Raw genomic sequence first — 26,574 nt, 5'->3', positions numbered from 1 at the left:
GGGATTCAACGTGAGGGGCAAGGAAGAGATAGGTGCCACGCATGACTCCTGGGCTCCTGGCTTGAGCAGTGGAGATGGGGGAGAGGTGTGGGGAGAGGAGGCGGAGAGACAGTTCATTCCTGAGAGAGGGGACAGAAGTGAAGAGTGACTTTTCCGAGGACAGTGAAGTCACCATCGTCCCCAGGATCCTGCGTGTAGCATCCCTGGCTGTTGCTGGTTTACAAGAGATGGTGTTGGGGTTTAGTAAATGCCTCTATTCGAGCGTTGCCCTGTAGATCGGATATTAGTGACTGCCTGCTTGCCCTGGATTGGAAAACAAGTAAGGCCATTTACCACCAAACATAATGTTGTCTTTCTCTAATAACTCAGAGAGCACGTCGGGACCTCACAGGGCGGTTCCTATTGCCGCGTAACACCCACCCCACAAGTGTAGTGGCGCACAGCAGCCACTGTGTGATGCTCGTGGGTTTTGTCGGTTAGGAATTCAGATGGGGCAGAGCGGGATAGCTTTTCTCTGTTCCATGATGTTGGGGCTCAGCTGGGGGGACTCGTCAGCTGGGGGATTGAGAGGTGGGGGCTTGAGTCATCTGGAGATGTCTTCGCTCACGTGTCTGTGGTCAGTGCTGGCCATTGGCCTGAGCACCCGCACAGGGCCCCCTTCCCCCCACGTGCCCGTGGCCTGGGGTCCCCACAGAGGCCCTGCCTGGCAGCTGAACTCCTGACATGGCAGGTCAGGGCTCCAAAGATGAGTCATCATTGCAAAGATCTTGACTCCTAAATTACAGGGGGCAGGTAGCTAGACTCACGCTCTGCTCAAGGCGTGCTAGATAAGAGATGGCCGAGCTCAGCACGTGGCCGCGGGGTGATTTGACTTCAGGGAGGAAGAGCCTTGTAAAGGAAGAGGGCTGGCTGTTTTGCATTAAACCTGATGACAAGGATGTTCTCCTTTTGACCGTGAGCCAGTCCTGTGTAAACAAGTATTTTTCTAGTCTCTTCTGCTTGCCCAGCCCTGACAAGTGAAGCAACTGGGCGTAGTTCACTGGATGATATAGGGATGTTCACAGACTAGAACAGATAAGACAGGTTTGAATTATTTAAAAAAACATTACCTGGACACAGTTTCCCCAAGGTCTCTGCTCTTAGATCCGTTCCGGTGGCTTCACCATGAAGTCACAATGCACAGCACTTCCTTTCAGTGTGGAAAATATTCTTTTTGTTTTTGTCTATTAAACTTATCGGGGTGACATTGGTTAACAAGGTTATGTAGGTTTCAAGTGTACATTTCTATGACTCGTGATCTTCCTATTGCATTGTGTGCCCACCACCCAAAGGCAAGTCGTCTTCCGTCACCATGTATTGGACCCCCTTTACCCTAACTGCCGTCCCCACCCCCGTTTGCCTCGCATCCCTCTCCCAGGCCCATGGTAAAAATCATTATAAAGCCCTTCTGTGCACTTCGTAAAGTGAGTCAGATCATTTGCATGATCACTGTGCCGTTTGAAGTGTGTTTTGTAAAATAAGTTCAACTTTCGATGCTGCCGCGTGTAGATGCCCATAGTCACCGTGAAACATTTCTCCCCCAGGGTAACGGGTCCTGCTGCTGTCTGTACATGGCAGCGCCTTCTCATCGGTAACGCTCCACATCGTGTTTTATGGGGGGCGCTCACGGGAACACGCCAGCAAGTGGCTAATCTGCCCATTGCTGTTTAGACACAGCACTGCATTTTCTGAGCTCCTGTCCTGTAAGAACCCTTGGCCCCCTGGTTCCCAGTCTCTGCCACCCACAGGAAATGAGAAGCATGGTGTGACCTCCTCACTGTGGCCCGTGCTCACGCCTCCTGCCGGTCACCCCAGTAATCACAGGGGTCCAGGCAGCAATTAGATGGACGAAAGGCCTGTCTGGCCGGCTCCTCTGTCAGGTGCACCTCTCACATGCTGAGCAGAGTGTGATTTCTTTCCTCTGGCCCCGTGCGTCTCAGTCTCAGGCCCAGTGAGAGAGCGTGTTTCTCTCGCCTTTGGACATGTTGTCCCTCCTCCTGTGTGGATGGTGCCATCTGATTGCCCTGGAATTTAGATGAGACTGGGTGGGGACACCTTAGCCTTTTCCATCTCCGTCTCCACCCATTTCTCTCCATATAAATATTAGAAACAAGGTTTCATAAATATATACACACACACACACACACATTCACACACACTAGTATATATATGTATGTGTGTGTGTGTGTATATATATATGTATGTATATATATGTGTGTGTGTGTGTGTGTGTGTGTATATATATATATATATATATATATATATATATAATTTTTTCCCCATTGACTTTAGAGAGGAAGAAAGAGGGAGAGAGAGATAGAAACATCAGTGATGAGAGAGAATCATTGATCGGCTGCCTCCTGCACACACCACACTGGGATCAAGCCTGCAACCCAGGCATATGCCTTGACTGGAATCAAACCATGTCCTCCTGGTTCAAAGCTCAATGCTCAGCCACTGAGCCATGCAGGCCGGGCTCCTCTCCCTGTCTTAACCAACCATCAAGAATGAGCTGTGAGGGAAAGAGTGAAAACTTGGATTACATGATACCGGGCAATATTTGTTGAGTGCTAACCATATACTAGGCTTTATTAGCATCATTTCATTTCGTCTCACAAATCCCCAGAAGGTAGGTGTTATTATTGTTCCCATTTTACAGACAAACACATGGAGGCTTCTAGGAGAGTCCAGGACCTTGCCTGAGGTCAATATGGCTTTAGGTGGCAGGACTGGGATTTGAACCTGGTCCTCCGTCTCCAGGGCCCACTGGGTTGCACTGCCAGGGTCAAGGCGCTAAAATCTAAGGCAGAATCAGCTAAGTGCAAAGTCCAGGGACCACAGAGGGAGGGGCCACTTTGGAGAGTGGTTGCCGGGAGGGCCTGGGGAGGTTGAGGACTGGGCCTTCTAAAGTAAGACATCTTAGGGTGGAGAAAATGGAGCAGGCAGCTCTGATGAGCAGGCAGGCCTGGTGCCTGGTACCAGGAAGAGCAGTGTCCTGTGGCTGGGAGGGGTCCCTTGGCAGGGAGCAGGGTTGACAGGTATGGGGGCTTAGAGGGGAGCTGCAGGAAAGGGAGCAGTGCGAGGTGCAAGGATCCTATCGCAGGAAGATCCCCAATCCCCCCTCCCCAACCCCCCTTAAAAAGTGGACTGCTATCTCCCTGTCAGGGGAGGGGATTCAACACCACAGATGCTCAGCATAGAGGCAGGGCCTGCCTTTCTTTCTTCCACTAAAAAGACTGCCCTGGGGTGGGGGTGGGGGTGCTCTCCTGAGAGCTGCTCTTCAGCTGGGCGAGTGCCTGAGCTGCCTGGCCCCACCATGTGGCCTGGAGAGCTGGCCTGGAGAGCCAGGGAAACAAGTCCTGGGCCAGGTTTCCTGGGAACTCCAGGAGCACAGCAGCTGCACTCCCCTCCTCCCTCTCCCACCCTCTCCCACCCTCTCCTCCTCAGGCCCTTGACCTTGTGCTGCAGAGAGGGGTCCTGCTGCCCAGACACAGCGGGTGGCTTCTGAGGCCAGCCCTCCAGTGGCCTGAGGTGTGCAGAAAGTCCTCACGCAGCCAGATTGGAAATCAAGTCCTTTCTTACCCCCTGAATTAAAATTTCCCCAGGAACTCTTGGTCCTCGCCAAGTGACATGGCTGATTGGGATGTGGGTCCTTCAGTACTTTTTTAACCAGTTAACTGCCAGGATATTTTGAATTTAATTAAAAAAGCTCCACCGCATGCATCTATAGACGCGTATGGAGTACAAATGGTTAAAAAAAAGAGATATGTTTTTATTGATTTTAGAGAGAGGAAGGGAGATGGAGAGAGAGAGAGGAGCATCAATGATGAGAGACACTTGGGCATTCTTAACCTCTCAGACAACCAGTTCTCCGTCTCACCACAGAAACCTGCAGGCCACCCTCACACAGGCCATTTTTCATTGGGTTGTAGGTTTTGATAGAATCTGAGATTAAATCAAGACATTACTCCTTTTGATTCCTCCAAGACACATATATTGAGCACCTACTGTGCGCCAGGCGTGGTGCTAGGTTGATAGCGAGATCAGTCGGATTATCTCTACTCTGAGCCCACAGCCTGGCTAGCGAGAGGCAGGGAGAGCAAGGGCAGATGGTCAGCAGTGACGGTGCCACGACCAGAGGCCCACCGTGGAGGACGAAGCGTGCCAGGCCCAACGCGGAGTCTGGGAGAGGCTTTGGCTGCCTGTGGGTTGAGGTAGCAGAAGGCATGGCCCTGGTCACGGGGTTGACTGCTTCTTGCAGGAGAGGAGGCAGGCAAAGCGCTGCTACTGGCCAGCTGTGAGGAGGCACTTCAGCCCTTGTCCTGGCGAATACCATTTCTTACCAGGAAAGTTTCTCCAGAAACTGTTCTGAGTCTTATTTTGTCAGATCACCAAGAGGAACCGAAAACAATCAGGATAAGCCACAAAGATGTCCACAGTTATAATCACAATACTAGGGTGACGGATATTTGTTGGATGTCTAGTTTGATCCTATTTTATTTTACAGAAAAGGAAAATGAGTGTCAGGGAGGCTGAGTTATTTGCCCAAAGTCACACAGTGACAGAGGAGGGATTCAAAGTCAGGCCATTCTGACTCCAGAGTCTGCGTTCTCTTGACCATTGGAGGATGCTTCTAATGCGCGCGCGCGCGCGTGTGTGTGTGTGTGTGTGTGTGTGTGTGTGTGTGTGTCCCTGCCCTGCAGGTCACTTGACAGGAAAGATCAGAGCAGGACCCAAGGCCTTCAGAGTGCTGTGAGGAGGGTGGACGCAGGTTCTTGCTTGGAGAGGAATTTGTACTGATAAGGAAGGCCCGGGCACTGCTGTGAGCGGACGCAGAGCATGTGGAGCCAGGAAGCCCAGAGGCACCCAGTGTTGGCGCGTGGCTCTGGGCAAGTCCTTAGCTCTCGGAGTCAGCCTTGGTTCCTTTTCCGTAAAACTGGGTTAACAGAGCTTCCGTGGTCCTTCTCCCTGGGTTTTCTTAAGACTGAATGATGCGCCCTCGCCGGTTTGGCTCAGTGGATAGAATGTCAACCTGCGGACGAAAGCGTCCCAGGTTAATTCCAGTCGAGGGCACATGCCTGGGTTGCGGGCTCCATCCCCGGTGGGGGCCTTGTAGGAGGCAGCCGATCAATGATTTTCTCTCATCATTCATGTTTCTGTCTCTCTCTCGCCCTCCCTTTCCCTCTGCCATTACTGGTAACAATAATAACAGGCCGGATGATGCATTGTGTAGGGCAGTGCTTCGGCAGCGCCGTGGGGCATTACACAAGGTACAGTTTTCCCACGTGCGGTCACAAGCAAAATGTTTTGTCCTTTGCCAGGAAACACATTCACGTATCAATTTTTAATTTTTATTCACATATCAATTATTTAAAACCTACTGCAAGATAATTAAGGCTTTGGACAGGAAATAATGTCCAGTGCTTTACTATTTATATGTAATATTTAAAACTAGCTTTTATTAAAGATCTGTGGTTTTTTTTAAAATAGGAAATTGGTTTCTTATATACAAAGGAATTTAGTTTTCTTATTTCTAAACTGCATTATATCTACAAGACTTGAAAGACAGGCCAAGAAAGAAGAGGGTGAAGAACACCCATAAAATTACTCACCCAGAGGATAATCATTGTTAACATGTTGATGCATTGAGCTGATCTGATATCTTAGGTCCCGATGACTGCACTGGCGATTTTTATTGTCTGTATTGCATATGCACTCTGTTTCTAAGATATCTACCCAGAGGCTGAAAAAGAACTTGGTAAAGAGATACTAATCCTTTCAGCTAAGATGATGTTCGGTGGAACACAGAAATTGTTGTTTTAAGCTTTTGCTTTTAATTCCCCTCAGCCCCCCCGCCCCCCGTCCCCAAAAAAGAGAGAGCGAGAAACAGACCCAGTAACTAAGAGATATTGCTGTGCTCAGAGTAGCCGTCTCCTTTCATGCCACACTTTCTTTGTCTGTTTGGCATTTTCCAACACTGTGTGTGTATGCTCTTGCTGACTGGTGTGATTAATCTAGTATCAGTCTACCCTAGTGCACAGCCCACTGGGGGCAAGAGGACAGGATTCATTGAAGCTCCGTGAAGGCCCGGACTTGTCTCTTGATGCCGCCGTGTCTTCGGACCTAGCACAGTGTCTGGCACATAGTAGGTCCAGTAAATATTCTGTCATTTGTATGAATGAGCAGTTCCACCACTGCCATTAACACCATGTGACTTTGAGCCAATTAGTTAAACTCTCTGGATGTCTCTAATACCCTTCCAGTTCAAATATTTTATAATTCCAGCTTCCTCTCCTGATTTTATATATATTTATTGATTGATTTCAGAGAGGAAGGGAGAGGGAGAGAGAAACATCAATGATAAGACAGAATCATTGATTGGCTGCCTCCTGTAAGCCCCCTACTGGGGATCAAGCCCACAACCCAGGCATGTGCTCTGACCAGGAATTGAACCGTGACCTCCTGGTTCATAGGTTGGCACTCAACCACTGAGCCATGCTGGTCAGGCTACAGTTCAACTTTTAATAAACATAAGAAAAGGATCTTAATCTCACTTGTACTTAGTGAAATACCATGTCAGGCACATCATATTGGCGGAGTAATAAGGTTGATAACATCAAATATTAGCAAGAATGTGGGGGAAAGGACCTACTAGGTGGCTGGTGGGAGTGTAAATTATTAAAATTATTTTTGAGAGCTACTTGACAATACCTAGTACAGTTGACTATGAATATACCCTGAGATTGAGCTACTTCCTTTTCTTGGTATCTGCTCTAGAGAAATTTTCATATCTATGCACAGGGAGACACGTAGAAAGATGTACATTGCAACACCATTTGTAATGGTGAAGAACGAAAACAGCCTAACATCTCTCTCTCTCTCTCTCTCTCTCTCTCTCACACACACACACACACACACAAACACACACACACACACACTCTTCGAGTTATTTTCAGAACAAGTCAGTCACAGTTCTCACGGTGCTGTACCCCTAAAGCTATCTTTTAAAACAATGTCTGAAGCGGACATTGAAAAATGTTAACATGCTTGATTTTTCATGGTAGGAACATACAGGTCTGTCATTTTCTGTGCTTGTCTAGATCTGTGAGATGTTCAAACGTGAAAGTAAACATGAAGATTTTAAAAAGAAATAGGATGCTTCTCTCCTTTGCTTTCTTCTTTACAAACTTCTTTGCATTCCCCACCTGAAAACCAAGTGTCTTTCTTATTAGCCTCTTGCTTGACTTCAGTCTATGGCGTGTCTTCGGCTCTTTTCCTCACATGGTTTGAAGTCTCTCCAGGGAACCTGTTTTGGGTTCAGGTTCTGTAGACATTGCCTTGCTCCGGGTGGCCTGCTGGTTAGCACACGGAGCTCGTTGGGCCCCAGCTGTCAGTCACTTCCCTGCTCCTTCAGTATCAGGGGCGCTTGCATTGACGATGGGAACTCCTGCGTTTCATGACAGGAAGGCCTTGCAGGGCTGTTTTCTCACCGTTGCTGCATCTGTCTGTCTTGGGACATAAGATATTTATATGGAGGGAGGGATGTTTGTTTTAGCGCACGACAGATACTTGCAGTGAAGATTAGATCGGGCACTTCTGAGAGTCTCCAAAGCATGTAATAAACAATTCTTCATTTTTAAAACAAAGGCGTGCCCTCCCTCCCCCAGCCTGCACAGTGCTCGTAGCTGCCAGAATAAACTCCCTGCCCATGTCAAGCTCACCGCACGTGTATATACTTCGAGTTCCCTGTTTTCTTTCATCTGCTTCCTTGGTAAACAGACGGCAGACACTTCCGCTGCCTGATCTCTCCCTGACCCTCTGCACATCTAGCTCAGACGCCAACGGGCTGTGTGTCTCTGGCTATTCATAGAGGGAGGGTTACCTTCCTTCCTTCTGGAGAAACCTGGGTCTTTTCATGGGTCTGTTTGCAAAGGGCTGTTTGGAATCGGAGGTCCAGGGTAACGGAAAAAGATCTCTCTTTTTGTGGTACTTGAACAATCCGTTAAAAACTCCTCCAATGAGCCATCTCCAGGGGGTGCTGGTCTTACTGTGCCTGCTTTTGAAGTATTTTCTCCTCTTGGGTTCGTGGGTGGTGTGAAGAGCCACATGACCATTCATTGCAGAGGGTGCACTTGGCAACAGAGGAGGTGAAAGCCAGTGCAGGGAGCACGTGGCTCGGCCACTCTGCTGAGGCTGCGAGCGTCCTGGCTGGTCCTGGATTCTAACTTTGATCCAGAAACTACCGTCAGGTCAGTCTTCATTCTGTAACATGTTTCCTGTGCGGGCAAGTTGTACAACCCAATTCAAGGGCTCAGAGTCCCTCTTTTATTTTTTTATTACTATTTTTAAGTATATGTTTTTTGATTTCAGAGAGGGAGAGAGAGAGAAACATCAATGATGAGAGAGAACCATTGATTGGCCACCCCTGATCGAGCCCACAACCCGGGCATGTGCCCTTGATGGGAACCAAACGAGGGACCCTTCAGTCCGCAGGCCGACACTCTATCCACTGAGCCAAACCAGCGAGGGCTCAGATTCCCTCTTTTAAATGGTGATAATAAGACTTAACAACAAAGTTCTGAAATGTGTGTCTCCCCTGATAGGGATGTTATGCGAGTCAAGTAGAAGAATAGATAAGGCATTTAAAAAAAAAATTTAAAGCACTCCATCATTAGCAGGTAGGTTTTGTTTCTTCTTCTAGATGCCCTAGGGTACACTGGCCTAGAACCGATTTTTACCAGTGTTATTACTAGAACCCTCTTTTCCCCAGAGCCTTCCCCCTTCTCCTGTCATTGCACCTCTGACCCCATTTGTCTGGCTTAGGACAAAGCAGAGTGACCTTAACCTGAGGAACAGAATGAACTGCAAACTGCTGGACAGTCTCACCCAATGGAGCATGGTGATGACTGTGGCTCTGAATCTGCCCTTGACCCATGATCCCATTCATCACTCAGGCACCGGTGAGAGAGCAGGTGTCAGCAACCCTTGGTCAGTAATAGAAATGCATAGCCTGACTGGTGTGGCTCAGTGGTTGAGTGCCAACCTATGAACCAGGAGGTCACGGTTCGATTCTCGGTCAGGACACATGCCTGGGTTGCGGGCTCGATCCCCAGTAAGGGTCGTGCAGGAGGCAGCTATCAATGATTGTCTCTCATCATTGATGTTTCTATCTCTCTTTCCCTCTCCCTTCCTCTCTGAAATCAATATAAATATATTTTTAAAAAGTAATAGAAATGCGTAGATGTACTAGAAGTTACAGGAAACTTTTATTTTTATTTTTTAAATATATTTTATTGGATTTTTACAGAGAGGAAGGGAGAGGGAGAGAGAGTTAGAAACATCAATGAGAGAGAAACATCGATCAGCTGCCTCCTGCACACCCACTACTGGGGATGTGCCCGCAACCAAGGTACATGCCCTTGACTGGAATTGAACCCGGAACCCTTCAGTCCACAGGCCAACGCTCTATCCACTGAGCCAAACCGGTCAGGGCTACTACAGGAAACTTTTAAATGCATAGCAACAGGGACACTGGGATTTAACGATCAGAAATTTTTACAATATGATCTCACATAACACACCCTTTTTATACTATAAAAGCTTTGGTTTCAACAAGCCATGTCATGAAAGTGTCATAAAAGGGGCCACAAAATCAGAAAGGCCAGGCATATAATAACAGGCCAGCAAGTTTAGATATGAAGGTGTTCTTGGCTTTATTGGAGGTCACATTCTTAACAGAGCCCTGACTCTGCTTTAGGTCAAATGAAGTCATATTGGGGTTGGGTTAGCCCTTGTTGAAATCACTTAGGTAAGGTCTAATTTGTTGAACCAAACCCTGCAACTAGTTCAATTCACAGGAGAACGTGTAATTATATGACTTTTATCCCAGGACCCAACAGAAATGTTTTGGTAGCTATAGTGGGGCTTGAAAGGGAATATGAGGCTGACATGGAAAATGCTTCTAGCGATCTCACCAGAAGAAACAGAAATAGAAAACATTTGTGCAAGTCTGGTCTTGGTTACTTGCATAATCCATCACACCAGTTAATATGCTGGATTCTCAAATGAGCAAATGTGTTTTCAAATATTGAAGCTTTATTTTTACCAAAAGGGTGATCTAGTGAGCAGAGGGCGAACCATAGTTGTGTATCTTCTGAATGAATTTTCCAAGGCGTACCATTGTTTCATATAGAACAGTTGCATGCCTGCCCGATTTCCACTTATCTGTAGTAATTACTGCAGCATACATCGACAACATACATTCCCAGCTAATGCAGGCTCCTCTTTTTTTTTTTTTTTTTTATCCTCACTGAAGATATTTTTTTCCGTTGATTTTAGGGAGGAAGGGAGAGAGAAGAGAGAGAAAGAAACACTGATTGGTTGCCTCCTGCATGTGCCCTAGCTCGTGCTGGGGATTGAACCTGCAACCCAGGTACATGTCCTGACTGGAAATCGAACCTGTGACCTTCCGGGGCACAGGACAACGCTCTAACCCACTGAGCCACACCGGCCTGGCCAGACTCCTCTTTTTATCTACTTAAAAGTTAGTCCATCCCGTCATAAAGCCTATTTGCCAGACCTCCTAACAAATAGACTGGTTGGAGATCAGCTCTTGCTGTGTCCCCTGGATGCCACCTGTTTTGGGTGTTAGTGTGTCCTGAAGTGCCTGAAAGCACGAGTCTGGACGAGCAGAGGGCTGAGTTGTCAGAAAATAGAATAATCTCCTTGACCTACTCCAGGGTTGTGAGGTGGCTTGTATCATCAGGTCATCACAGGAAGGATGAGTAAGATTAATCATGAATCCATGAATCTCTGGAAACTAAAACGCAGGCTAGTTTTAGGAGAACCCTCAAAGGCAGCATGCAGACTTTGGCTGCCACTATTATGGCACAGAGGCTGGATGTTTGTGGGGGATACTGTGCATGCAGACCAGTTTGGTTTGGCCAGCTTCTGCTGAGCACCTAGTTTGTTGCTGCTCTAGGGATAGCGGGAGTGAGACCCAGGTTTGGTCCTGAGAGTTCTCAGGCTTGGAGGGAAGATGTCACAGGAGTGTCTGCTGATGGCAACGATGGCTCTGTGGATGGCCAGCCCTCGTGCCTGCCTGGGCTTTGTTGACTTGCATTACCTTGAATTCTCTTATCAATTCTCTAAGCTGAGTATTACTATCTCCGATGTACAGATGGGGAAGCAATTTTCCCCCTGCATGTTATTGTACTGCCTCTGAGCCCAGTATGTGAAAGGCCTTGCCAAGGATGTAGAGTGGGGAAGAATTCAGTTTGGCTCTGCTATGCACTGATGGGTTCTTGAGGAAATTTTGTAATTTATTTGAGCCACAGTTTCTCATCTATAAAACAGAACTAACAGTGTCTACTTAGACCTCACTGTCAGCATCCTCAGAAAGGCCTTACCTGAGCACTCTAAGAAATTTTATTCCCATCTTCCCAGTCACTTGGTCCCATCACCCTGTTTTAATTTTGTTGTCACCATCTGAAATGATCTTACTGTGTCATTTGTGTTCATGACCACTGTTGGCTCCTACTTGAAGGCAGGGACTGGGCCTTTCACAGTTACCCTCCCGTCCCCACACGTTGGTTCCTGGCACATAGTAGGCATTCAGTAAGTATTACATGAATGGGAAGTGTGTAGGCCACAGTGAATGGAGATAGAAAGAAGAAAATGACCGTACCTATGTTCAATGTCCTTGTGAAAAATTCCAGAAAGAAAACAAATCATTGAAAGCGTTGAGCTATGCAGTACGGGTAGGTAGAATGGTTCAGATTGGTGTTTTTCAGCCATTACTGAAGGCTTGAAAATAAATTCAGTTCCATCATCTAGTGCATGAGGGCCATCCTTGACCGGAGCTGACCTTCCCTAGCAGGAGAGCGAGGCCAACAGGACACAGACTCAGAAAATGGGATCTCGCGTGCATGGGCCTGGGGGAGATGCTGAGGGAAGCGTATAAGTGGAACTTGCCTGAGTAGGTGTCTGGCCTTCGATCTCCCAAGCGTGAGCTTCAGAGGGTGTGTTGTCTTGCTGTGTGTCCCAGAGGCCCCTGCGGCCACACTGACTTGCTTACTGTTGCCCTGGTTGCAGGACTCGGAGAAGCGCACTCCGCTGCACGTGGCCGCGTTCCTGGGAGATGCCGAGATCATCGAGCTCCTGATTCTTTCAGGTAAATGCCAGCCGTGCGTACAGCCACCCGCAGATAACGCCAGTGACCCGCTAATTACGGTGACCACGTGAAGGCCCGCAAACAGTGTCCTTATGGGGCTCATGGAAGTTTATTTGATCAGCGATTTTGCCACTAAATGTGTAAAAAGTGCAAGAAGTTGTTCTTTTTTTAAAAAAATATATATTTTTATTGATTTCAGATAGGTAGGGGTGGAGAGAGAGAGATAGAAACATCAGTGATGAGAGAGAATCATTGATTGGCTGCCTCCTGCACCCCTCCTTAATGGGAATTGAGCCTGAAACCTGGGCATGTGCCCTTGACTGTAATTGAACCCAGGACCCTTCAGTCCACAGGCTGACACTCTATCCACTGAGCCAAACCGGCTTGGGCGCAAGAAGTTGTTCTTATTGAAAAATGACGTCTCCAGCAAAACTTATGTGTGGTTTGGAAATCTGGTTCCTGACTGTCTATCGGGCCCAGCGTGGTAGGTGAGGCCAGCGTATTCGGATGTCTTTAGAAAAGAACAAACAGGCAGACTGGTTCCTTAGAGTCTATATGAACAGACACAAATGTGTGTCTATGTACATAGATCTGAATGGCACTGCAAAACAATGCTTTGTACTGTTTATGGACCAATGACTATGGCCGTGTAATAAAAATATAAAAACACGCAAGGAAAGGAAACATTAATTTCTGGACAGTGGTTACTTACTTCTGAGGAGGTAGGCTGAGTGAGGGGTGTTTTCAGGGAAGGGCGTAAAAGAGGCTACAACTCTGGAAAGTGTTCTATTTTCTAAAAATTGGAAGCAAATTTGGCAAATGTGTTAAATCTGATTTGCATGTGCACTGGTCTTTGCGATATTCTCTTTATTTTTCTATGGATTTTAAGTCTTTTGTCCGAGTTAAAAACGCCAAGGCTTTCATTTTTGGAAACCTGTGTGCTTGGTACCTCCCACTGCAGGCTTCTGAAATCAGTATGTGCTCTCCGCCTTGAGCGTTTGCCAGACAAGGGCCGGGAATGAGTCTGAGCACGTGCACGCGTCCTGGGGTGGACCACGTGCAGATCCGCTGCCTTTCCTCCTCCCTCCTGTTGGGGAGGTTAAAACTTGGACTATGCAAAGGCCTGCACTGAGGCTCAGCCTTTGTTTGCTGTAGCAAAGGGAACTGTAGAACCCAAAGTGAGCTGCGCACGGTGGGAGCTGATGCAGGTGTTTAAGCAGATGTGGAGGGCATTGTGGGAAGGAAACAGAATTGTGCTAGGATCCCTGGCCGGTTTGGCTCAGTGGTTAGAGTGTCGGCCTGTGGACTGAAGGGTCGCAGGTTAGATTCCAGCCAAGGGCACTTACCTTGGTTGCAGGCTCCATCTCCAGCCCTGGTAGAGGCACATGTGGGAGGCAACCAATTGAGTGTCTCTGTCACATCAATGTCTCTCTCTCTCCCTCTCTCTCTCTCTCTCTCTCTCTCTCTCTCTCTCTCTCTCTCACTCTCACTCTCACTCTCACTTTCCTTCACCCTTCCTTCCACTCTTTCTAAAAATCATTGGACAAAATACCCTTGGGTGAGGATTAATAAACAACCCAACAAAAACAACAATTGTGCTGGGACACACAAGGAAGGTTTCATTGGCTCCTGTGCTGTGTCCCCTTCGAGGTGGGCTTTCCCGGACACAAGTGCTCCGTGCCTTAGACCTGCGGCCGGCGCTCCTGCCTGGCGCTTGGTGGGAGTCCGTGGGGCGTCCTTGTGTTCCTGAGAGCAGGCCTCCTCTGACGGCTCTAAGACGTTCCAGGGCCGCAGGCCAAACAAACACGCATTGTTCAGTGTTGGCGCGGACCAAGGCTCCGAGCCAGCGCGCACCTGGCCGGCTGCCCCGGCGATAGAGACTTGGCCCATGGAAAATTGTAGGCGGAAACCGGTGGGGTGTAAAGTAAAGAACTTTGTGGTATGACACCTAATGGTCCAGACTGGCTGTCCTCACCACCCAAATGTATGAAGAGACACCTCAGAGTCTCAGAAAAATACTAGGTTCATGAATGTGCGGATTCAGAACTTTGCCTTGGACCCCAAGCTTGGTTTTTGTCTGTTTTCCGCACCTGAAAGAGAAGGTTTTATTTCTGTTTTCCTTAGGTGCCTCTACATGGCATGGAGTCCACCAGCCGCTCTTTTTTTAAAATATGTTTTTATTGATTTCAGAGAGGAAGGGAGAGGGAGAGATAGAAACATCAATGATGAGAGAGAATCATTGATCAGTTGCCTCCTGCATGCCCCACGCTGGGGATCAAGCCCGAAACCCAGGCATGTGCCCTTGACCGGAATCAAACCCAGGACTCTTCAGTCCTCAGGCTGACGCTCTACCCACTGAGCCAAACCAGCTCAGGTTAGGGCCAGCCACTCTTAAATGTGGCTCACTCAGTGCAGCCTGGAGAATATATCTTGTTCTGTACACCTCTTTGTCTTGGGATTCCGAGCTGTTAACCTCTCCAGTATAATTTTGGGTGACACATGACATGGAATTTCTCCTCCCCCATTAAATTAGAAAGATTTAGGGTCCGAGAGAGCATTGGGAAGGTTCTTGATAAATTTTACTCAACTGTGGAAGCTTTAGGTAAACGCTTGGAATTCACATGGCTTTAGTTTTCCCTTAGGAGTCCTGTATCCAGTTGTATATTATGTTCCTGAAGAAATGGCACTGTAAGAGCAGGACGATTTCATCTCTGAGCTTTCATCTGGCAGCTGACCCTTTAGGGCAGCGGTTCTCAACCTGTGGGTTGCGACCCCTTTGGGGGTGGAACGACCCTTTCACAGGGGTCGCCTAAGACCATCCTGCATATCAGATATTTACATGACGATTCATCACAGTAGCAACATCACAGTTATGAAGTAGCAACGAAAATAATTTTATGGTTGGGTCACAGCATGAGGAACTGTATTCAGAGGGCCAGAAGGTTGAGAACCACTGCTTTAGGGAATCCACCCAAACTCTTCTCCAACTTCATAACGAATGAGGTGTTAATGATTCCCATGTTGGACAGATAATTTGGCTTTGCCAGAATAGCCATTACAGCTGTGTTCTCTATTGTATTAACTGCAGAGTGTAGTGTAACCCAACCCCATGAATCCCTCCCGGCATTGTCTCCTGTTAGCCAGGCGGATGGAGCCCCGAGGTCCCTGAGCAGAGAGGAATAGGCCTTGCAAAATCCCACTTCCTGTAGCCGCCGAGCGGATTCTGGCGTTACCTCCCCACCTGACACCAGCTTCTGTTTGGGAGCTGGCCTTGTCAGGCTCAAGTCAGAGAGAAGGCCAAGAGCTTGCTGTGGCCCAGAGCTGCATGCATGAGACCAACGTGAACCAGTGAGTGGATGAGAGTTAAGGGGCAAGGTTGCGGTGCAGGAAGCGGAGCGCACGGGCACACGGCCCCAGTGACGGCAGCTGTAGAGAAGCTGGGATGCACACGGGTTAGCGCCCGGGGCGGGAGGAACAACATTGAATCCTCACCCCCTGGCATGGGATGTGTGAGGTGTAAGTACGAATTCAAAATAGTGAGTTCATCTGCATGTAGGCCGCCCAGCAGGGGGCGTTCCTTCCGGTAAAGGGATTTCCTGTGATCTTTCAAAATGTGATCTCTACTCCCCCCGCAGATTGTCTCCTGAGCCCCGCAGGCCATGGTTCTGGTGCTCTTATGCATAACAAATACTCATCCCTTAGGGTTGGACTTGGTTCTTGTGTGTGTGATTTTCCACCCCCAAGAGGTGACGGTGATTACACCAGGCAGTGCTGGTTTTGCCCCCAGAGGTGGTGTGATTATCAGGGGATGAGCCGTTTCTGGTGGGCATGGCAACCGGCTCCAATGGCAAGTCCAAGGGGAGTGCTGAAGATGCTCTGAGCGGTTGCCACGTCCGCGGGATTATCAGACACGCTTCCAAAGTCATTGCTTTGAAGGACGCCGTTCCTGGGCTGTAATAAGATTTGGTCTCTGCGTGAAAAAAATCAATAGCGAGCCCATTTCGTTATATCCTAATCATGTTGCACATGATTTCTGGTCTGTACTTGTTTGTTTCTGTAATTAAAAGCCAAACTGGGGATACATCAGCCTTGAGAATCAGTTATCCTCTTTGACCTCTAAACGTTTTCAGTCCCTCGTGTACCTTTGGTCTTTGCTCTACTCTTTCCTAGACGACAGGGCTAAGAGAACAGACAGGTCGCCTCTGGAAAAGGCTCTCAGAGCTCCCGTTACTCCTGCTCTCTGTGAACATACAACCAGGGGGTACTAGGGGTGAGACGAAAAGCACACTTAATTCGCAGTCAGGGTTCGTGCCTGACAACTGTGAGCTGGGTCTCTGTTTCTGAAGAATCAGGAGAGCCTGCCACTTAAAGAATAATCACTCAAGCTTCAGATGTCCTTGGGCACACCGCATCTGCCTTTAAATCACTCGGCATGCAGGCCCCGTGTCCTTCGGTGCACCATGGCGCCTGACGGGCAGGTAAATAACAGGGAGCGTCCTTTAGAAAAACCAGTTATAAATACTCAACCATCTAGTCTCCCGCTGACATGTAAACAAGGCTGGATGTGTTCCGGAAAGAGGAAGCCAGTGGCAGGGATGACACTGATGAAATACTGCCTGGTCCCCGTTCAGATAACTCTGCTTTTGTCTTACTAATTCCGTTGCTGGGGAGGGGAGCTTTCCTGAAGGACGAGTGGAGGGACAGGGGACTCAGCAGTGACCGTGAGAAGCCCCCTCCCAGCTCTGTGGTGAGCTTTCAGTACCTGGAGCCACAGGGAAGCAATGCCGGGGTGTGTTACACATGACGGGGTGAAGGGGGGTTGCTTTATGAGCTCAGCCAGCTCATTTTTCTCCTTGAGAGAATTTTAATATTAAAAGCCACACTGGGATCTACATACAACTGAAAGCTTTCAGAATACATAAATAAAAATTATCATAACAACACAATGCAAATGTCTATAAATTATAAGGACAAACAAGAATAGAAGAATAAGGGACACAGGCAAAGCATCTGAACAGGCAGTTCTCGGAGAATGAATGATGAGTGGGCAGGAGACAAGCGTTAGCAGATACCCAGCCGCACTATTAAACAGGAAAGCACCGCGACGGGATGCCGTTTCCCTCTCATCGGATTTGCAATATTTTCAATGGTTATAACTCCAAGTTATCTCCTTTAGGAACATGATATAGAGCCTTCTAGTGCCGCACACACAGCCAGAGCAGCTTGTATGTCACGGGGGTGGGGAGGGAGGGAGGGAGGGAGGAGAGGGAAGGAGGAGAAGGGGGCAGGGAGAAGGAAGAGAGGGAGGCTGAAGGTAAAATTCTGACATGCGGTGGCCAAGCAGGTGGACTCAGGTCTGGGCATGTGCTACAGCAGGCACCCTGCCCTCAGGAGTGTCCTGCTTGGCTGGCTGGTGATGGAGCTACGGGGGATGAGCTGCTTAGGTTCACAAAGTGGCGATGACAGGATGGCATTTGGAGTCAATGGAAGGTTCCGGAGACAGAGCGCTGCCCTCTGCGTGGGCGTGGCTTCCCCATCGCAGCGGAGGGGGCGGGGGGGGGGGGGCTGCATTTGGGACCAGCACAGCGGCTGTGGAGAGAGGAGAGCATGAGAGGAACATTAAGACGCCCGCATGGAACACATCTTCACCTGGAAAGTTCCTTTTCAGTCGGACTGTTCCACCAACAGCCTCTTGCTATGTATTATCCTTATTCCCTGGCCTGAGCCGTAGGAAAATCCTGGAGGATGCTGGGTAGCGGGACCACTTTAATGGAAAGAGTGGATGTGTCATTTTTTAGACATATACTACTTCTTCTTCTTCTTAAAACATATATTTTTATTGATTTCAGAGAGGAAGAGAGAGGGAGAGAGAGAGAGAAAAAACATCAATGATGAGAGAGTCATTGATCGGCTGCGTCCTGCACGGCCCCACTGGGGATCGAGCCCTCAACCCTGGCATGCGCCCTTGACCGGAATCGAACCCAGGACCCTGCAGTCCACAGATAGATGCTCTATCCACTGAGCCAAACCAGCGAGGGTGGATGTGTCATTTTTTAATCAAGGGCCACTGACCAAGAATAAAATGGTGTAAAAAAAGCAAGTTAACACCCCACCCTCCATTTTATTAAGAAACATTAAACTTCAAATGTGTTAGCTCTCTTAAAAACGTTGTATATTTCTAACATACTGAAAAATGTGGAAAACAATATAATACCACGTACGCCAAGATTTATGAAATCAAAGTTGCCATATTTGCATCGCATCCTTTCTTAAAGGGAATAAAACGTTGAAGATACAGTTGCAGCCCGTTGGCTGTGCTTGCTCATCCTTTTCCCCACCCTCTTCCCCAGAGCACCCACTCTAGAGAATGCTGGTTTCTTTAGCCGTAGTTGCTACTTTTACTTCCTGTCTGTGCATCTGTAGACAACATACAGCATTATTTTTGTCAATTTAAAAACTGTATGTGACTGGTATTATGCCATAGGTATTATTCTGCAACTTCATTTGTTCAGTGTTACCAGGTGGAACCAAACTGCTTGCCAAAGGGGCTACACCCGTCCGCACTCGCACCCTCTGTACGTCGCCTCCCTGCTGCTCCCCACTCTTGCTAACTCTTAGCGTTGTCAGACTGTGTCATTTTCACCAATTCGATGGGTGTGACATGGTATACCAATGTTGCTGTCATTTGCCTCTCCCTAATACAGTTTTTTTCAACTTCCTGAATTATTTTATTTTGCAACTAGTGAATTTTGTCATTCAAAACACTCAACTCAGTTTTTTCTTCAATTACTATTTATATTCAATATTATTCTGTGTTAGCTTCGGCTGTACAGCGTAGTGGTTCAAGAATCATATTCTTTACAAAGTGGTCCCCCCCGATATTTAAAGTGGGAGAGAGAGGGAGAAACACCACTGAGCCATGCTGGCCAGGCCACAAGTATTCCTTCAAAGCTCTCCAGGCCTGGCTGGCATGGCTCAGTAGTTGAGCATCAACCTATGAACCAGGAGGTCACGGTTTGATTCCTGGTCAGGGCACATGGCAGGGTTATGGGCTCCATCCCCAGTGTGGGGCGTGCAGGAGGCAGCCGATCAATAATCCTCTCTCATCACTGATGTTTCTGTCTCTCTCTCTCTCTCTCCCTTCCTCTCTGAAATCAATAAAAATATATTTAAAAAGTTTTTAAAGTATACATGTGCCTGGCCCCATCTCACACCAATGCAATTAGTCTGGGGAGTGGGAGGACAGGAGTCTGTCTCTTGGTTTTAGGGATTATTATGTTCTTGTTTTCTATAATTAATATCGTTAATGGTATTTGTCCTTCAGTTAAACAGAAAAGGATTGTGTACGGTCTGTGATTTGTTATTTCCTTTTAGCTGGTATCTTAAACTAAATTTCTAGCTCATCATCTCCTGGTGCCTTTAAAAAAAACAAACACGTAAAAAAAACAAGGTTCTATTTTTTAAGCTGTCAGCTGGCCTTGGCCTCACAGGGATGAGCCAGCCCTGCTTCCACTTGCCTCCTGTCCCAGCCTGTCCCAGAGGCACCACCCCACCTCCCCTCCCCTGCCTGCCTTACTCGCTTCCTCACTCTTCTTCCTCACCAACTTCCTTCCTTGTTGTCCTAAGGCCAAAAGAGTCTCATCATACTGCATCGCAGACGACAGCATTTTCTCTTGCTCCTCCTCTTTAATAGCCCTTTTAACAAAACTTTCAATCTCTGATCAGAAGACTGGTCAAAACCCTGAAGCCCCCTGAAAAGGGAGCTCAGATGGGGTTGTTTTATTTTATAATTTTCTTTAAAAAAATATATATTTTTTTGTTATTGATTTCAGAGAGGAAAAGAGAGGGAGAGAGAGAAAGATTAATGATGAAAGAGAATCATTGATCGGCTGCCTCCTGCACGCCCCCCCACTGGAGATCGAGCCCACAACCTGGGCACGTGCCCTGACCGGGAATCGAACCGTGACCTCCTGGTTCATAGCTCGACACTCAACCACTGAGCCAAGCAGATCGGGCAGATGGGGTGTTTTATCAGTTCAGCTGTAGACCTGGAGGGCTTGCCCTGGTGAGGATTGTGAGGGTGTCACGGAAGGAGGGCCGATTCTGCTGTCCTTGACTCCGTTCATTCGGGGCGTCTGCTCCTTGATGGAGGTGGCTCCGGAGATGAAACTGTGAATGTGAGCTGGCTCCTGCTCGGGTATGAGCGGGGTCTGGCTGGTGTGAGCCTGTCTGTCCCCCACAGAGTGAGGACGCCTGTCTCCCCCCACAGAGTGAGGGAGCCATGCGCAGCCCACACAGGCTTCCTGTTGGTCTGCCCCAGCGCTCCATGGAGGCTGCCTTATTCCCACCGAAATGCCTGGCTAGTCCCAGAGACAGAAAGGGGACTCCTGGATAAAGGAGATTTCTGCTGATCCTCTCAGCCAGGACGAAATCCCTTCAGAACTCAACTTCGCCCGACGTGTTTGGAAGCTGACTGGCCCCTCGTGCACACTAGTTGGAAGGCTCCTTGTCGTTGACTGTTTGCCAAGAGAGTGTTGTGTGCCCTGTGAGATAAATATACTTAATGACTAAATAGAAAATACTTTATCTGGTTATGTATTTTATATCCAGGAATATACATTCTATTCAGGAACACGCGCGCGCGCGCGCACACACACACACACACACACACACACACACACACTGGAAAAGTCCTTCATTCCTCAGAACACACATGTCCACAGCCCTGGAGAACCTGTCTTCTCACCACTGTGTCTCCTGCCCAATGAGGTGCTGTATTTCCCACCCAGTCTTTACCACTTCTCGGACATTCTCAGTTCTTGATCTCGCTCCTCGGCAGCCCTGGGGGCCTCCTCCTGTGCAGTTGCCAGAAAGCACGGGGCTGATACCGGGGAAAACAAAACGCAGCTTGGTGATTGTGCCGGGCAAATGAGAGCGCAAGATACAGCCTCAGCCCCCATCCTCGTCCCCCCTCCCCCCCCCGCACCCCCCCCCCCCCCCCCCCCCCGCTGCATCATGCCTCTCACCTGTGCTGTTTGGTTCCAGGAGCTCGTGTGAATGCCAAGGACAACATGTGGCTGACCCCGCTGCACCGAGCCGTGGCCTCCAGGAGTGAGGTGAGTGGCTGCCTGATGCCATCTACCACCTTCAGTCCCTGGAGAGAGAAACATTCTCTGCTGAAGCAGGGATTCTCACTGGTGAGCTAAAGGCTTCTGCTTCTCATGCAAGAGGGTTACTTACCAGCAATGAACAGCTGTTGATTTGAGTGCCAGCTGCATGGCAGGCACAGGGCTGGAGGTGATTGGGCTGGTCCGGGGTGGGCCCCATGGTCCTTGACTTCAGTGAGCTCTCAGTCTGGAGGGGGAGGCACGCAGGTAAGTGGATGAGTACGACATCAGAACCGAATGGAGGAGGAAGCAAAGAACTGCTTGAATAGAGAACGTCTTCCAAGAAGAGATGCCTGGCTGAGCCAGTCCTTCAAGGATGAGTAGGGACATTCCCAACTCAAGGGAATGAGGCTGATTCAATAAAACTTTATTTACAAAAACAGACCAAAATGATCTGTGCTAAAATATTTTTAGAAGTATTGCCTATTTAAGAATATAGCCCCCCCCCCGACACAAACACACTCAAATACATATTTTCTTTGCGTAACCTGTTGCTTTGTGTGAAATGCATTTCTAAATATTTCTTTAAAAGAAGTACCTCTTGAAGATAATATCTCATTCCCCTAGTCTTACTCAAAAAACAAACATATTTTGTGACTTTTAGAAAACAAATTTCTAATGATTTCACTGGTCTTATCTCCAAAAAGTGTGAATTTGTGAAATGTTCTTGTCTATTTTGTTTTGTCAGTCTATCCTCAGTTTGCATACTACTTAACGCAGAGCAAGAATTAGTACCAGTGCAATAAAATAACACACAAGGCAAAGGTATTCAAGTGACAGTAGGTCTTGTTATTTTGCTCTGAATGTGTGAAAAGCATCCTTTACCAGCAGTTTTTATACCAGTTCTTGGAGATGATTATCTTCAATCTTTTTGGCCATATATCTACAAAACTTTCCCAGCATGCATCTTCAAAATGTGCATCTCATTTATTTATAAATTATATACTGAACTGCTGTCGTATTTCCAGGCACCATAGACTCAGGGGGAGGCACCTCATTTATCAGATCTCCCATGACCCAGGGAGATAATAGGCTTCTGAAGGCTTTCCTGTTTTGGCCAAGCTCCTGTCAGATCTGATGAAATCTGTCATTACTTTACCTTGTAATGTAGGCGATAGGAAGCTTTACCCGGAGTGGAAGTGTCAGCTCCGTTGCTTCCACATTGTTCATGCGGGTTCCTTGCATACACCTGGCTTCGTTTAGGATGCTCTTCGTTTAAGGGCACATCTCACAACCTGTAAATGGATGTGGCAGGCCTTTCCCTGTGCCTTTGGGTGCATTCCCAGCGAATGAAAGGAGCCAGGGCCACCCCACCCCCTCAGGACTGTGGAAGCCCCCCTCTTCCCTGAGGGCATCCCCAATACTTTGAGGCCAGATCTTCTGCAGAGCTGACTGAGGGCACAGCGCCAACCCAGAAGTTAAATGCCAGCTGAAATGCTTTCCTTTTTAAAGAAAAATACAAGTGAAGGTTCCAATATTTTCTTCCCACATCACAACGAATTAATTGCCTGTGCGTCTACTTAAACCTCCATATTTATGAGAACAAAGTTGATAAAAAAAATACCATTTTTCTAATTTAAATTTTAATGCTTTATTGTGATTGAGCTTCTCTTTTGCTTATTTTTTGTGCACTCGGCTAGTTTTTAGGATAGAACCTACCGGGGTAATATTTCTCTCAACCTTCCATAGTTCTAGCCATGTTTCGCAAAGCACAGTATGTGAGCACAATGGGTACACATGTTTTGCTCTGAAATGGGCTCAAGGACTATTTAGCAATCATTATTTTATTGTCTGCCTTGCTGAGGATGGGTGGCAGATATATTTCCTCCCCTTTTTGGTAATCTTAACAAAGTGCTTGCTTGGGCCCTGTCAGCTTATTGCCCTTTATTTATAGCATCTAAGTGGAGTTACACCACTTCTTTAAACTAGATTCTCTAATCTGCAAAGTTAATTTCTTTTACCAGCTCTCATTCTACTCAGTTAGCCATTCCCTTCCACATGTACTGATTTATGGAACATTCTTTTTATTTTATCATTTATGTCCCTGATGAAAGTATTAATCTTGAGAGTTCGAATTGTCTTCTATCAGGGGCACTTTTATATACTTGCATGATAATGTAGCCCGGTCACTCCAGGCCTGTGGGGATCAGGGTGGGCAGAGGTGAGCCCTTGGCCCAAGAAGGTGGCAGGAGTATGGGACTGATGGCTTTCACTGGCTCATGGATGACACATTGATAAGATGTCCATACAGGAGCTCCATTAACTGCTCCAAGGATGTCTCTGGAAATAAAGAGAAGCAACCACAGCCCATCGCCTTCCCAGAGAAGCTGCATCATTCACTTGATTCAGCAGAGGCGTCGCAGTCCTGGCTGTGTAACCAGGTCCCCAGGGAGGTCACAGAGAGCCCCAGGCCACCTAGACCCTCGGGGTGGGACCAGGCATCTATTTTTAAGGGCTCCCCAGGCGGTTTCATGCACAACAAGGTACAGGTGTAGTTCAAGAGGCAAACAAGCTGATGAGGTCAATAGAAGGAAAGTGAAAAGTGGGAGGCTCAGGAAAGGTGAAGGGACTCAATAGTAGAAGAGAAGCCACCCCTTTGTAACATGGAAAAGGCTGGAAAAACACTTGTGTAGCTTCAGGTTGAGATGGTAACAGACATCCTCTTTGCTTCACTGCTTATCGATCACAGAGTGGGGGTTACGATGTTGGCCGAGAGCACTGAAGATTTACAAATCGATCCAAGAATGTCTGAAGGGCTTGGAGGCCTTGGGCTTTGGAAGGGGGAGACTGATCGACAAGCACCTCTAACCTCAGATGATCTTGGAGGGCCTTTTGGCTGAAGGATATTTCGCCCCGATGTGCACACTTGCACATGCGTGCTCTCATTTGGCCAAAAACACCTGCTACCTTATAAGGAAACCTTATACTCAGAAGGTTTATTTGGTGTTGGAGCTGTGCCAGGGCCCTTGGCTAACAGACGTACAGGGAGTCTGTTTTGATCTGCTCCACTCTGGATCTTTATCTCGCATTCGCTTTGCTTGTCACAGGAGAACATCCCTGTGAAGCCTGCCGCGAGGGCAGGAGCTGCCCCTCTCTGTAGCTCGGGGTCTGGTGAAACCGCTCACACCCAAGGAGTATTGATCGGGCATCTGTCCGTGACCGCTGCGCACTCTGCTTTGCTTGTAGGAGGCAGTGCAAGTATTGATTAAGCACTCGGCTGATGTCAACGCGAGGGACAAGAACTGGCAGACCCCGCTGCATGTCGCCGCCGCCAACAAGGCCGTGAGGTGTGCAGAAGTGATCATTCCCCTGCTGAGCAGCGTCAACGTGTCCGACCGCGGCGGCCGCACGGCCCTGCACCACGCTGCTCTCAACGGCCACGTGGAGGTGGGCGCCCTCACCCCTGGGAGCAAGGGTCCTCCCTCCCGCTCTCTCAGCCCGGATGGAACCATCTGCCACCTGTGTGTCCTCTCTCTCTCTTCACAATGGAACCTAATATTACTGCTGAGACCTTTACGGAATGTGGTCATAATATTTGTACACAAAACCACAGGCATTTATATCCATTTTTATTTACCTATTTTTAAGTATATTTTTATTGATTTCAGAGAGGAAGGGAGAGAGAGATAGAAACATCATTGATAAGAGAGAATCATTGATCGGCTGCCTCCTGCATGCCCCACACTGGGGATCGGGCATGTGTCTTGACTGGGAATGGAACTGTGACCTCCTGGTTCATAGGTCGACGCTCAACCACTGAGGCACGCTGGCCAGGCTATATCCATTTTTAAATTTGGAGCCACAGCGAATTGAAAAAGTAGCCGTCACCTGAGTTTTTTTCTCCTGATACACATGCTGCCGGGTTTGAACTCTGCTTGAACTCCGATCACTGACCGGCCTGGCCTTCCACTTGGCGCAGTTCCCCTGCAGGCGGCGAGGGGCCCTCCCCCGTCCACAGTGCACACGGGACCTCACTCTTGGCTTATCTTGCAGATGGTCAACCTACTCCTGGCCAAAGGGGCGAACATCAACGCCTTTGACAAGAAGGACCGGCGGGCCCTGCACTGGGCAGCGTACATGGGTAAGTGGTCCATGGATGGAAGGCAAGTGCATGTGACCTTCATGAGGGAAGCCAGGGGTCTCTCACTGACCACACAGGTTCTTTCTCGGGCAAGTCTGACCTCTTTTCCTCTTGGGATTCAGCTGGATTGAGATTTGGTCTGTTTTCCTGGCAGGCGTCGAACACTCTAGTTGGGCAGTTGCTTTGCCAGTGATTTATTTCTCCCACAGGGAGGAGGCATGCATCATGGCCTGGACTCCACTGAGTGCGCTTCAGTCTGGATTGGAAAGCTGCACAAATGGTGCTTCTTTTAACTTGTGGAAGCAAGATAAGGTGTTTACAGAGAAAGCGGCCTGGCTAGCAAAGCAAGGATGTAAATGTCATTTGTCTTTTTATTTATAAATATTTTTGAAAGTACCAGAACCAGAAAGGAAGGATGAATGACCTCCTCCCCCCCCCCCCCCCCCGCCCCGGCTGCTGTGTAGGTTGAGGTGGCCAGAGTCACCGTGGATTGTCCTGCTTCTCCATGTCCCGTAAAGCTGGGGCTTGTGGTCCTCGCTTCTGCCAGCTCGGCTGGGAGGTGGGGGGGGGGAGGGGGAGGTGGAGGGAGAGAAGGTACATTTCTCTGTTTTTCCTTTTCACTTCTGTTGGCCCAAATACCACTGACAAAAGATAGACCAAAAATAGAGTTTATTCTCAGTGTGGTCCTGTGGGAAACGGAGGTCCTTCCCTTGTGTTTCTGATTGGAGAACATCCTGCAATTAGAAAGCAGACAAGATTCTACTGGCACCAAGTTCTAACCCACTTGAAGGCCCACCCCCAGGAGATGATGTTGGTAAATTATGGGAGATCTACACAACGGACACTGCGCAGTAACGGCAGTGATGACGTTGTTGTATTTATTAACATAGGAGGGTCCTCTGATGAGCCAACTGAAAACAGATCACAACACAGTGTGAGTACTATGACCCCCATTAAAAAAATTAGTACAATAAAAACAACCTGGTGTATGATGCACTGAAATGTTCATTGATTATCTCCAGGGATTAGTGATTGTAGGTGATTTTTATTTCCTTTTAATACTACTTGGCTTTTCTGAATCTTCTTAAGCATACAGGCCTTTTATCTTGTAAAAA

At 48.1% G+C, this 26,574-nt stretch overlaps 1 protein-coding gene across 1 annotated transcript in view; it reads left to right on the top strand.

Moving 5' to 3' along the window:
* The window catches only part of ANKRD44 (ankyrin repeat domain 44), a 221,194-nt gene that overhangs the window by 105,007 nt on the left and 89,613 nt on the right, over positions 1 to 26,574 (top strand). Inside the window, exons 3-6 of the mRNA XM_081095598.1 lie at positions 12,133 to 12,211; positions 21,257 to 21,327; positions 24,565 to 24,765; positions 25,372 to 25,459. Of these exons, the coding sequence (XP_080951724.1) occupies positions 12,133 to 12,211; positions 21,257 to 21,327; positions 24,565 to 24,765; positions 25,372 to 25,459 (439 nt within the window). The remainder of the gene's footprint in view (positions 1 to 12,132; positions 12,212 to 21,256; positions 21,328 to 24,564; positions 24,766 to 25,371; positions 25,460 to 26,574) is intronic.

This window comes from Myotis nattereri (assembly GCF_964212035.1).
Source record: "Myotis nattereri genome assembly, chromosome: 7".
NCBI classification, from domain to species: Eukaryota; Metazoa; Chordata; class Mammalia; order Chiroptera; family Vespertilionidae; genus Myotis; species Myotis nattereri.
This window is presented reverse-complemented; position numbering and strand designations above follow the sequence as displayed.